This window comes from Aquarana catesbeiana, linkage group LG01, assembly GCF_042186555.1.
Source record: "Aquarana catesbeiana isolate 2022-GZ linkage group LG01, ASM4218655v1, whole genome shotgun sequence".
Lineage (NCBI taxonomy): Eukaryota > Metazoa > Chordata > Amphibia > Anura > Ranidae > Aquarana > Aquarana catesbeiana.
Window position 1 is genome coordinate 450,392,539 of NC_133324.1, and position 13,885 is coordinate 450,406,423.

Sequence of the window (13,885 nt, forward strand, 5' to 3'; positions counted from 1 at the left end):
GAATGTCACCTATCTTGAGGCTATTAGACTACGTCACCACTCGAAAGTAATCAAAATCAGTGTAGAAAAAAGATATGTGGATTGATTTGGATGTCATGTTTGGGTTTTAGTAGCACTACATACATCAGTATTTAAAAATAGTATGGAAGGTTACGTTTTTTTGATAATGGCTTTTTTGCAAGGGAAGCACAAATATTTATTTCATTTTTCTTGTTTAATATTTAGTATTTACCTGACTAACAATGTTTTTGACAAGTTTATTTTTTAATCCAGATTATCAATAAAATATCCCGGTCCCTCACTATAAATGAAAGTCTTTATAGAAAGTTGCCTATGGCAGGAGAGCATTAATTAAAGTCTTCTCTCTGCGTCACCTTCTGGAGAGCGCTCTTATCTCCAATAGTGGGATGCATACTGGAGGAACTCAAAGGATGATTACTGATCAAGAGATTGACATCATTAACCCTTTCACTGAAACATGGTTACTTTGGGGCAGTCAAAGGATGCAAATAAACCTAGGACTTCAATAGCTGCATCAAACAGAAATAAATTCAATGGGATACCACAGGCTCAATATTGCAACCTGCGTTTTACAAATGGGCCACAAACTTCAGGCCCATTGAGTAATACTGTAGATCATAACAGAGTGCAAATGACTATATCTGCTCTCCATTATATATTGGCTCATCAGGGCCCATTAACCCCAGAATGCAGTATGCTATAATGCACACAGGGATTGATTTACTAAAGGCAAATAGAGTGTGCACTTTGCAAGTGCAGTTTCTCCGGAGCTTAGTAAATAAGGTAAAGCTTCACTTTACAATGAACACCCAATCACATGCAAGGAGAATAAAAATAAACAGCATTTTGCTTGCACATGACTGGATGTTGGAAGTCAGCAGAGCTCTACTTCATTTACTAAGCTACTGCACTTGAAAAGTGCACAGTCTATTTACCTTTATTAAATCAACCCTACATTGTCATAAATCAATTCTGCAACAAATGAATTCTTCCTAAGCAATTCTGCAACAGATTCATAATAACCTTACTGACATCTACATGAATCTGTCACAAGTGGTGCAATTTGTCGTAAGTCTTCGAGATAGATTTCTAATAAGTGTTTACTAAACTCTTAAAGCAGAGTTACACTGGTTTTTGAGTTTATTAAAAGCCAGCAGCTACAAAAAGTATAGCTGCTGACTTTTAATAAACAGCCACTCACCTGTCCTCTGTTCTTTCCTCCTCCTCTTTGCGGCGCCGACATTGTGAGTATGGGCACCCGGCTGTGACAGTTTATGGCTTAACAGCCGGGCACGCACTGTGCATGCGCGAGCCGCGCTGCGCTCCGTCAATGGCCAGGCAATGTTCTGGGACCTGTGACATGTCCCAGAACATTGCCGGGAGGGAGGGGCCGCCTAGGAATTGCCTAGGCGGCCTGAAGTCAGAAGGAGGAAGTGGGGCAGGAAGTCCCACTCCAAACCAGGTACCTAGCCCCCCCCCAAAAAAAATGACATGCCAATTGTGGCATGTCAGGGGGCTAGGAGTACTTAAAGTGGAAGTTCCACTTCTGGGTGGAACTCCGCTTTAATGAATTTCACAGAATGAACAAATTTAGACAAAATTCCCTTTTTTAATGTTATAGGATTGTAGAGTTTTAATGTAGGATTCAATTGTGGAAAGCTTATGTTGCTACATTAATAATGTTGCTTTGATCAATAATGACTAATTAAAAAAGCTAAGATACTTACCTAATCATGAGAAGATATTTCTCTAGGCTGCTTTCAGTCCTACAGATTTAAGTAAAGGCTTAGGCTTTTCATCACATGATTTGAATGCATAGAGAGGATCAGTCAGCCTAAAATCTGATCTTCTGTGTGCCTAGGTCTTAAAGTATAGGGTTGATTTATTAAAGGAAAATAGACTTCACTTTGCAGGGTAAGTTGCACTTTGCATTGGGATTTTCCCCATGACTTAGTGAATGTGTTGAAGTTTCCCTTTGCAAAGAATACCCAAACTTGTGCAGGAAAAATAAAACAGTATTTTTGCTTGAACGTGATTGGATGATGGAAGTCAGCAGAGCTTCACCTCATTCACTAAGATCTGTGGAAAATTCCCATAAAAAGTGCAACTTCCCTTGTAAAATTAACAGTCTATTTGTCTTTAGTAAATCAACCCCCATTTGCCCAGCACTGTAGGGAGCAGAACTTTCTTAAAAGTAATATATTCCTTTCTTTCTTACTTTCTCCACCCAAGCAATCCTGCTAATGTAGCTTTATCTTTAAGTGACACTAAGCAATATCCTTATACTCCAAAAATAATTTGCGCTCATTCATTACTTAATGGTCCTGTAAACTATTTTTCATGAAATCAACACTGTGCTTTTCTGCCTCCTCGTAATGTCCTCCAGAAGTTCCTGAACCTCTCCTTTTCCCCCTCACTTCTTTTAGTTTAGAATGAGCACTCTGCATATATGATGTAGAACTTAGCAAATTCCTTTAAATATATTAACATGAAACATTAATAGTGTTTTTAACCCCACTAATTTTATTTCCTAAATTTTTCAAAAGACATATTTTGGACAGAATTTGCATTAATAGTGCATCCAAGAAGATCACATTTTCTGTATTTCCAAGTGTCACCCTGACCTCGACTTTTTTCAGTTAGATTTATGGAATTGTAAACATTGCAAGACTTTAAATTAAATTTATATCATTGTCTGTTTTTTGTTACTTTTAATTATTTTGGCTAATAAATAGTCATTTTAAAAAGTCAGCAGATGTGCTTAGCTTGTCAGTTCAACAAGGGTATTATGTACTGGGGAAGACAGTTCTTTATGCTGCCTGTATACTAGTTTTGTAAATTTAACTATATCTTTGAGTCTATGATATTGTACATAAAAAAGTTCAGCACCCCAGAGAAGATAGCATAAGAAAATAGAGTGGTAGCTTTTTTCATAATGGATTACATTTTGGAACATATTTAGAAATTTCCTTATAACATTTTATGTTTCTTTTTGTTATGCATTGTATCAGATTTTTAACCATTTTGGTGCTGAAGACAGATTTTGCACACATTTTAAAATTTTAGGCCTGAAGATTACTTAAACTCCTAGAAAGAACATATATTTTATGAAAGCAGAGACCCTGTGGAATAAAATGGGAGCACTTAGTATACACGGGGTGTGTAAAGGCAGTCCCAGAGTTACGAACACCTGAGTTACGAATGACTCCTACTTACGAACGGCCTCAAATGCCGGCCACTTGTGCTCCATGGGGGTCCTGGATACCTTTCGAGCACTTTCGAGCACTTCCCACACTGCCGTACTACGTCCCAGATAACATAACAAGCGCCCGGAACATCCTGCATCCATGCACAGGCGGACGTTACACTTACGAATGCAGTGTTCTGACCGGAAGTTACACTTACAAATGTGTTGCAACTTACGAACAACTTCGACTTATGAACAAACCTATAGTCCCTATTGTGTTCGTAACTCGGGGACTGCCTGTACATGATGTGGGGGATTTGAATTATTTTCTATTTTTATTAAACTTTAATGTTTTTATTTTTTAATTTTTTTTTATTTCAAGAAAGTTTTATTGAATAAGATAAAACTATCCAGTGTACACACATTGAGAAAAATAAACTTTCAGACATACCTCAGAAATTATTAGAACATAACATAACAATGCCCTAGCCATAGAATAAGCCATCTTAAAAGAAAAAAACAAAAGGATTGTAACACAGACATAGTAGTAATCAAACACTATACATATTCTCATTGCTGTTGGACATATTTATCCAACCAGACATTGCAATAGTCTTATCTGAATAAGTTCCCCAGGACTCAGTCCAGGCATATTTAGCCAAGGGGCCCATAACCTCTCAAACTTACCCAAACATCCCCTATGTTGGTATATAGAGCTAAAGAAAACCTCTAAATGGGACTTTAAAGGGGCAACAACAATTGTATAAAATAATTTGAAGAAGCTTTATTTGACAATGAAATGCATAAAAAAATATATATTTACAAAAGTTAAAACATGGACAACGATGCGATTAGAACAGGCAATATAGACGGTAAGTGCAAATTGATAATCGTACAAAACTTTCATCCATCTCAAGAAGAGAGACAGGGAAGGACACCCAACACGTTTCAAAATAAACACAAGTAAATTTCTTCTTCAGGGGTACTTGGTGATTATCTTGAGTGATTGTCTACAATGCAAAAACATGCCATTAAGATTGTATACAATATTTATCAAATATAGGAACTGGTAACAGTATATAAGGGTACTGACCTGTCTGTATAACACAATTTTAGACCTGAGACCGCATCATAAGAAATACACGGAAGGACAAACTTGCATATGCATGCCGTCAAGAATCCACCAGTGATATGGATGCCCAGGACACCATCAAATCCCTACATTTACTGGGGGACACAGGAAGACCCCCGAGCCACAACTTTGACAATTCCCTGAGTAAAAGACAAAAGAGATCAAGGAAATAGAATTACATTTATTTACCTGCATATGTATGTATAAACACACACATGTATACGTTCACATGTATATACATGCATGTGCACATGTGTGCCCATATCTATCACTGGTGGATTCTTGACGGCATGCATTTGCAAGTTTGTCCTTCCATGTATTTCTTATGATGCTGTCTCAGGTCATGTTTCTGCATTGAAGATATTCACTCATGATAATCATGTATCCCTGAAGAAGAAATTTACTTGCGTTTATTTCTAAACGCATTGGTTGTCCTTTTCTGTCTCTCTTCTTGAGATGGATGACAGATTTGTATGATTATCAATTTGCACTTACTGTCTATATTGCCTGTTCTAATCGCATCGTTGTTCATGTTTTAACTTTTGTACATCTATATTTTTTATGCATTTCATTATCAAATAAAGCTACTTCAAATTCTTTTTTTACAATTTTTGTTGCCCCTTTAAAGTTCCATCTAGAGATTTTCTTTAGCTCCATATTTCCAAGTTAGGGATGTGGGCCAACATTTTCCCTGCTTTGTCAATAATTGTCTCCCTTTAAAACTATGTTGGTATATACCTCTCTAGGAGAAGAGTATTCCCCATATGGGTCTCCCATGTTTTAAGGGAGGGTGGATCCATAGATTTCCAGCATACTAGAATCAATGTAATTTAGTTGATTAATATCCAATTACAGACTGGGGCAGAGAGGATACCAAGTTGCACTGTTTAGCTTTAGTAAAGAAATGTCATGCTACTAACTTGGTTCTCCTTGTCTGAAATCATACATTTTTTTGCTAGCAATTACAGCTCCATTTATGTGTATTCCAACTGCACATTTAGCTTTTTGCCTGAAGTTTAGCTTTAATGGCAATAGGCTTTGATGATATAGCCAGGTGTTGGCTAACTTGCTAACTAGATAACTTGGAACATTCTGTAACAAAGGCTACAGTGAGCTTGTTTCCCTCTAGTGTTCAGCCTGGACATTGTGTCATCATCTCCTGAATGGAGAGCGAGAAAAATGAAAGCAAGGGATTGGGGGATATGTGGTTCGAAAAGCCAAGATTTATATTGGAGTCAGTGCTGCTGCAAACTAAGTTCCAGCTGAGAGAGTGGGTGCTGCGGCCTGCACAGCGCAGGAAGACTCCAGTAAGTGAGTATTACACCTGCAAGCAGATCCAACATTGCCAGCTCACTGTCGGCAGAGTGACTTTCGGGGGTCACTCTCATCGTCACCGGTACAGACCCAGCTGAATCCCAGCATAGCAAGGTGTAAGGCCAGGCACCCTTTACTGGTAGCAGATTCTTCAAAAGCCTGTTCCGAGACATCATATTCTCTTGAGCCATGGTATTATCAGCATTGGTGAGAGGGTAGAAGCCCACCCTGTGTACACACTACAAAGACACTGAATGCAGACACCTTTATCCCATTTCTTTACATGAGAGCTTCTAAAAGGAAGCATTTTACATATGCTATTCTCTATTGTTGGTCGCCATTGCACAGTAATCCCCTCTGGGCCCTTGTTTAGCTAGCTAACCCTAAACATCTACAATACAAGGACTTCTCCACTTTTCTTCTCCCCCATGCATAACATATGCACACATTAAGGGAAACTCTACTCAGATATTGGTGATTGCATTTCTTTCAAATTGTTGTGTTATAATTGTGCCACAAACTTTCTGGGCCCATGGCACTTTCCGAGCCTGAAACAAGGCATGGGTAAAGGCCACTCTTGTGATCTCTTGCAGGATTGCTTCCTCATGAACACCCAACAAACAACATATCGGGTCTAGAGATACAGTAGTTTGAAAGACTTGATTAAGAGTGGATAGGAAGCTAGTCCAGTACTGGATTAATTCATTTTAATTAAGTTTTTTTTATTATTTATCACAAGAGGATTGATAAGACCCCTAAGTGATAGCACAGTGCAGGTGACAGGTTCTCTTTACAGAGACACCAGGGGTTTAATAGACATCTAATTTCACCTCTGTACTCTGTTGAAACTGATCAAGCACAGACTGTGCTTGTTCAGCTTCTTTCCAGGCCAGAGCGGCCGCTGGCCAGGGTTTGACAGCTCCAAACTTAGAAGTGCCCACAGTTAAGCACTACTCGTTTTATGCTTCACAGGAGAGATCAGCAGACAGATCCTGGCAAACTCCATAGAGGTTCTGGGCACCCAGAAGGGTTAGGTGAACCCGGGACACATGGCAGGCAAATAGGGCAGCACCTTTACACAGATGTAAAAATGATCAGGGGGCTTTACAACTGCCCAAATCACTTTTACAAGAAAGCCTGTAGCCTGCGGAGAGTAGTAGTTAAATTGGCAGCAGCAAAAGGGTTAAAGGACAACACTGTGTATAAAAAGCAGACAACTTTGTTATATTGTGAAAATAACAAACTAGTTCTAAAGATATTGTACATGTTGAAATAATTTCATTCAGAAAATGTATTTTTGAAAGTGGAAAACTTTAGGAAAAGTGGTATCTTTTTTTAAAAGTTTTTTTTCTCTCTGCCACCATTACTTTGGTTGCACTAAAATACTATTAAAACATCAAAATGAGAAAAATTTACAAAATAACAATATTTTTTTAAAATGTTAACCTTTTTGAAAATTAAGCAGGAAATAGGTACATTTTACAACCCCAGGCATTCCAGAACTACAACACTTACACCTATAAACTTGATGAATTGGTTAGAAGCAAATATAAACAATGTATAAAATGGTGTATTCAGCAGTACACATCCCGATGAATAGGTCCTGTGGGGTTGTTATTTTTTGGATCAGGAACACAAGATGTTCAATATGCACCTCAGCTTGCTGCATTGACAATGAAGCATCAGCAGAATGATGATGTCATCCTCTTGACCACGGCTCCCTCCTCCAGCCAGCACAAGTGTATGCAACAGTCTGACAATAATTGGAGCTCCCTTTCCCTGCCCTCTGCAGAGATTGTCACAAGAGGCTGAAATTGGAACGCTATTAATTGCATTAAAAATACATTGCATTTAAAAATACAATTAATGATTGTGTAATGAATACATGACTGCATTAGTTGGTGTTTTTATATCTGCTTGGAGTTCAGCTTTAACAAGTACAAATTTGAGCATTTTGCATGCACATATTAAAATGTTCCATATGCTTATGTGTGAATGGATGGATAAAAAGTTGTGCAAATGTTAATTTGTTCACTTAGTGAATATCACACCATCTGTGAAAATTCTGACTTTTTTTAGAAGAAACATGTTAAAGCTATAATTTAATGCTATATGTTAGTATAAGTGAACCTGCTATATGATGTAAACTCATAGGCGAAAAACTGATAACACTGGTTAAAAACAAATGTATGCATTTGATGCTAGTATAGCTAATATTTTCCTACTTTTAACATGTAGTCAAATCAAAGCTGAACTTAATGATATAAAAAATATGTTTAATACAGCGATGTGCTCATTAAGAACCATTAATTGTACTTTTTTTATTTATAAAAAATTTTACATTTTTTCATATTCACAAATGAAAAAATAAGACAGTGCCAGCAGATATGCCAGTACCAAAAACAACCATAGTGCTACATGAGTACACATGAGGCATTATGGGCTGTTGAAAATAAGGATTTATAATGAGAAACCTAATAAACATAATATCAAGACAAAATAATAAATACGTCATATAAAGCAAAGGTGAGGGGGGGGGGGGAATATTGCCACCCGTGATGTGATAGAGGAGTTGTAGTCCACTTCAAGAAATGTGTAGGGCTCCCAACATACTGGTAAGTGGGCCTTTGCATATACTGTTATTGGACCTATTAATACCACTCTGTATATTTAACCACTTCAGCTCCGGAAGGTTTACCCCCCTTCGTGACCAGGCCATTTTTTGCGATACGGCACTGCCTTACTTTAACTGACAAACGCTGTTCCCAAAAAAAAGTCATGTCCTTTTTTTCCCACAAATAGAGATTTCTTTTGGTGGTAGTTGATCACCTCTGCGGTTTTTATTTTTTTGCGCTATATACAAAAAAAGACCAACAATTTTGAAAAAAAAAAAAACCTTATTTTTTACTTTCTGCTATAAAACATTCCCAATAAAAAAACCCTAAAAAATCTAATTTCTTCATCAATTTAGGCCAATATGTATTCTGCTACATATTTTTGGTAAAAAAATCCCAGTAAGTGTATATTGATTGGTTTGCACAAAAGTTACAGCGTCTACAAACTATGGTATATTTTTATTTTTTTATTTTTTCCTAGTAATGGTGGCGATCAGCGACTTTTAGCAGGACTGCGATATTGTGATGGACAAATCAGACACCTAACTAACACTTTTGACACTTTTTTGGGACCAGTAACACTAATACAGTGATCAGTGCTAAAAATATGCACTGTTACTGTACTAATGACACTGGCAGGGAAGGGGTTACCATCAGGGGCAATCAAAGAGTTAAATATGTTCCCTAGGAGTCAAATATGTCCAAACCCAGTGTGGTAGAGTTGTCGGATGGCTTGCAAGGTCAGGGCAACCTTTGGGGTCAGTCATCTTCCAGTGGCCCTTACAGGGGTGGCGCTAAAATAAGAACAATAACAAACTCCAAAATTTCAAGTTTCAGTGTGGGATTTTGTACTCCTGAGAAAAGTTTATTGAACTTCAAATGTGGCAATAAATATTTATTATCATTGTTCAATCTTCCAAATGTAATGCTCAGCAAAATGGTCAAACTATGTCTGGAACACTAAATTGCAGGTATCCTCAGGTCATTGGAAAAATATATACTGTATAAGATATAGAGATATCTTTACAGACATCCCCCCACGAGACCAGATCAGCCATAGATATGGCTGCAGCTTACCCAAACATGTGCATTAGGGGGTATTGTTTGTGCAAGGGCATACATCAGCTGGACAAGGTTTCGAACTAAGGCCCATTTGCCTTTAAGTCTAAGATAAAGTTACTGTAAAATCAGTAAATTGTATTAGTGTAAATGTCTTTGTACGCTCTATTTTTTATTATCACAGGACCAGAAATACCTTATTGTAAACCATAACTTGTCAAGCATTGTTTGTCTTTTTATGTATAATACATTCTTTTTTCCTATTCTTTTTTATCTTGTCATTCTCTTTCTATTGTTCATGCGGGAGAGCATACCAAATACCAAAAATGACCCACTATAGAAAATAAAGTGTAAAAATGGCTGCAAATATTTCACACGTTTTATTAACTCAATAATAACTTATAATAATGGTAACTTATTAATTTCAAAATTGTACTAAGTATTGGTGCCCAAAAGGGAAAAAAGTTTAATTTTTTAAATAAATGTAGCTAATCATTATTTTTTAGTTATTAAATAATTTTGCCTTTTCTGTCCACAGGATTGCAACGGGGAATGCACCGCAACGATGAGCCGCAATACCATCAGCAGCGATCCATCTAGTGCACTTGAAGCTCACAGTTTACAAGCTGCCACTTCTTCCTGGGAATTAAAATGGCCACCCAATAAAATGGCAGATGACATTGCATCTTCATACTGGCCTGGGCCATGGCAGTCAGAGCAGAAAGGAAATTCTGGAAAAAATGTAAGTGTGCCAATCTGTGAGATATCACCATTTAAAGGGGATTGTCTGTTAAAACCTGAGTATTATTATGTGACATCTTAGCGTATGTATGTATGCCCTAATTCTATTTTTTCAATGTGTTTGACATCATGCCATCATCATTTTGTATACAGTTTTCTCAAGCAAATATTTTTGGAAAATCTAATGCAAAGTTTCTGTTGTAGGCTGACAATGCTAAACCATACCTCCCAACTTTCTTAGATGGCAATAAGGGACACCCTTCGACACAAAGTATGTAGGCAAAGGACACACTCCTTGCCATGCCGCCAGTTATGTGGCTCTAGGCAAAAAATTGATTGACTAAACCCATAAGTGCTTGCTTCATCACTATGTTTTCCTTGTTTCTGGCTGTCTTAAACAATACTGTGATAATAAAAAGGTTTAACATAGTGTAACACTTTTGGTAGTTAATTATTGCATTTATTATAGAGACCTACACATCTTTCCAAAATAAGGGGCAACTGAGAAGTATAGAGGGACAAAGGGATTTGGTTTCAAAACAGGTGCAGTCCCTGCAAATACAGGCCAGGTTGGAGGTATGCTAACCTGCTGTCTGCCAATTAGCAGCAGCATTGCTATCCTGCCATATGCATTCCTTCAGTTAGCAAATGGCCTGTCTATTTGATAGACCTTATAGGCAGCCCCAAAAAGTTCACATGTGCAGGCTGACAGCACTTCTGCCAAAAGTGAGGCAGTGCCTTAGCATAATCAGCATGCAACAGGAAATACTGTTATTGGCAGAATCTTCAGGTAAGAAACTTTGCAACAGATTTATACCGATTGGCTTGAGTATGCTTTGCTAAACATACTGAAAAATAGATGAAAGGTTTGCATACACTTTCAGATTTGGCCATTGTATTGTTAACTTTGGTATTCAAGATTACCCTGTGGCTATGCCTGGAAGAAAGCAAATAAAACTAAGTTCTGGTCGAGGGTGAAGGCCTTTCAGACTTGATGTTTAAGTATTAGGTGGTCACTAGCAGTTTAAATCACCTTAAAGCTTGGAAACTCTGTCCCTGAAAAGTAAGTATAACCTTACATAAGCATGCCAGTGTTGCTTGTTCATGTCCACATCACTCATCCCTCTCTGCACATGTGTAACCACTTGGATGTGCAGTTACTGGCATACAGCCATGGCGTCTGACAGCCTGTCATTGATTTGTACAGGCTGCTGGTCACAGCTCTATGCCAACATCTGTTACACTTGGGCACAGAAATATGCTGAATTCTTGGACACTGCATGAGCCCTTGGAGGTTGTACACATGGACTCTTGTTTTAATGTTGCTGTTCAATTTATGAATAATTTTTAAATGACTTAGAACACAGAAGAGTTAAATTACAAAATAAATAGATAATGTATACATTGCAAGGTTACTCTACACTTAATTTAATAAATAAGGTGAAGTGAGAATAAGGTGTTTTTTTTTGTTTTTTGTTTTTTTTGTTTTTTGTTGCTTATGTAAGCAATCATGTGGAAAGAAAAAAAAAAGAAAAAGCATTTCTCTAGCGGTCATTGAGTGACCCAGTTTGAAGATAATTAAGCAACCTAAGGCTATACTACCACCTACAGGAGAAATGGACACTAGGTACATGGTACTAGGTTCTGCTTGGTGTCCTTGGAAAAATGGATGTCTTTCTCCTTTCTGCTATATTTTTTCTTTCATTGGACAATTTTCCGCTATCGACAGCTAATGGTATATTCAGGCTGCATACGTGAAATCCTGCAAGTGCTCTGCTATGGTCCTGCAGTTGGCAGTGCCTATCCATCTGTGTTTCAGTTAGCACAAGACTCTTCTTTCAGATCAGGCCAATATCTGAGCTGTCCTTGTGGAGTTTGTGGGGAACAAAGCCGTGGCAGCCTTTCTGTCTCGGTCTGTAAAGACTCACTGTTGTGAGTGACCTGTAGGCTTTATGGCCTGTACTGAGGCCATTTTGTAAAGGATTTAAGATTTTCTTTTTACAAACATTACATTTTATGTAATTTTGCTAACTGGCCGCATGGGGAGCACTCCTCTTTTTTAATTCTTGGGCTGTGTATTTATTGTAGAACTAAAGGCAAAACATTTTTTTCATTTTGGATAGGGTTATAAACCTGCCAGTTTTTTTTTTTTTTTTTTTCATCTGTGCCCATTGGGGAGATTTGCCTTCAATTCCTGTCCCATAGCCAAAGTGAGAGGATATCCCTCCAAAGTGAGGGAATCCCTATTTTTCACCAGGGTCTCCAGAACTTGTGTTCCTATTGGAGGATTTCCCCCTTATTACTGTTTTGTGGACAACCTATAATTTGTCATTTTCTTTTACTTTCATTTTCAATGATTAAGATAACATGACAAATAGATCTGACAGATGTTTTGATCCCTCTCCACTTTACCCAAAACAAAAACAAAAATTCTGCCTTTAGTCATACTTTAAGTTTACAAGCTGGTGGAAATGTGCGGGAGACTGCCAGAACACAGTCACACTGCTAGTGACTGTGAGTGGCAAGTTTTGTGAGTCAACTTTAAAAGGAATGATCTCTGCTCCTTCACATGAGCTGTTAGTAAGTGGTATTTACAGCTGTTATCACAGTGATGGCTATGAGCAACATTTTCTCAGTCACTGCACAAACACCTAATTACAGTATATTAAAAAAAAACAGTTCTTACAGCATTCATACAATGTACTGTGTATGGTTAAGCTTTATTGTGTGCACCTTTTACTACTTCTCCCTGTTTGTATTGTTCTAGTGTTCCCTAGGCACTGTCTGCAGTGATAAGTGGTCACAGAACCATTGTGGCTAAATTTATGCCTATCCTTGAATCTAGACTTGGGTCTGCAAGTATTTCTAGGGGTTTCAGAATAGTTATTTTTCTAAAGCTTTGCACACCTTATCAGTCATAGACAACATGGCTGGCAGTGAACAAAAGAGTGTTCACACTGCAGCTATGGGTAATTATTCTTTTTGGACTTGATATGAAAGTTTAGCTTGGCAAGAGAATACATTGTGCCTTACTGTAAGTTCCAGTTGGAAACCATCTGTGTAGACAGCCTTTTCTAAAACCTTTCTTTCTACTAGAATGCTCATTCATCTTCCTGTCTCACAGAGGATATATTTTTCTTCTGTAAGGTTTCATTACTCAGTTAGTGCAACTTGTCCCCCTGATCGTAAGGGCTGAAAATGCCCAACAACACCTTCCCCAGCGGACACTGACACAGAGATGCCTAATATTTTTTACTCTGTCCACGATCCACCAGAGGACTCATTGACATTAAACTCCTCCCTTTCCTAGAAGAGGAGAATTCACTAGCTGAATTCCAGTCAGCAGTTGTTTCATCAAAAAGAAGAGCCGTTTCTATTCAAGATTGTGCATTACACTTTAAAATTAGAGGATTTAAAATACTACTGGTCATGACACTCAACATATTCATTTCGTATGATTGTTCCCTTGAGTTATATCTCAGATAACCAGGGCTTTTTTTCAGCAGGAACTAGGGGGAACTCAGTTCCACCACCTTTGGCTCAGGTCTTCTGCTCCCTGCTCACCATTATCACTATCCAGCTTCTGCATTTACAAGTGATAGCTTATCTCCCAGTAGCTCCCACACGTCAGATCTCCTGCCCAGATCCCACTGAGTGCGGGACAGGGACCAGGGAGATACAGAACAGGTGCCCAGGGTTTAGTGCAGTCATAGGCAGGAGGGGGTGCGTGGTAGGCTGCACCCTCTGTGGTCTCCATTTTTTCCCTGGTGACCAGTTGTTTAAGCTCCTGCTGCATATTCTCTTGTAAGTGACTGT

General features: G+C 38.1%; 1 protein-coding gene across 5 annotated transcripts in view; it reads left to right on the top strand.

Annotated features, from left to right (window-relative positions):
- BNC2 (basonuclin zinc finger protein 2) overlaps positions 1 to 13,885 on the top strand; it is an 878,778-nt gene that overhangs the window by 177,148 nt on the left and 687,745 nt on the right. For all 5 annotated transcript variants that reach the window (XM_073636660.1, XM_073636651.1, XM_073636668.1 and 2 more), the window contains one exon: positions 9,867 to 10,070. In XM_073636660.1, coding sequence (XP_073492761.1) covers positions 9,867 to 10,070 — 204 coding nt within the window. The remainder of the gene's footprint in view (positions 1 to 9,866; positions 10,071 to 13,885) is intronic.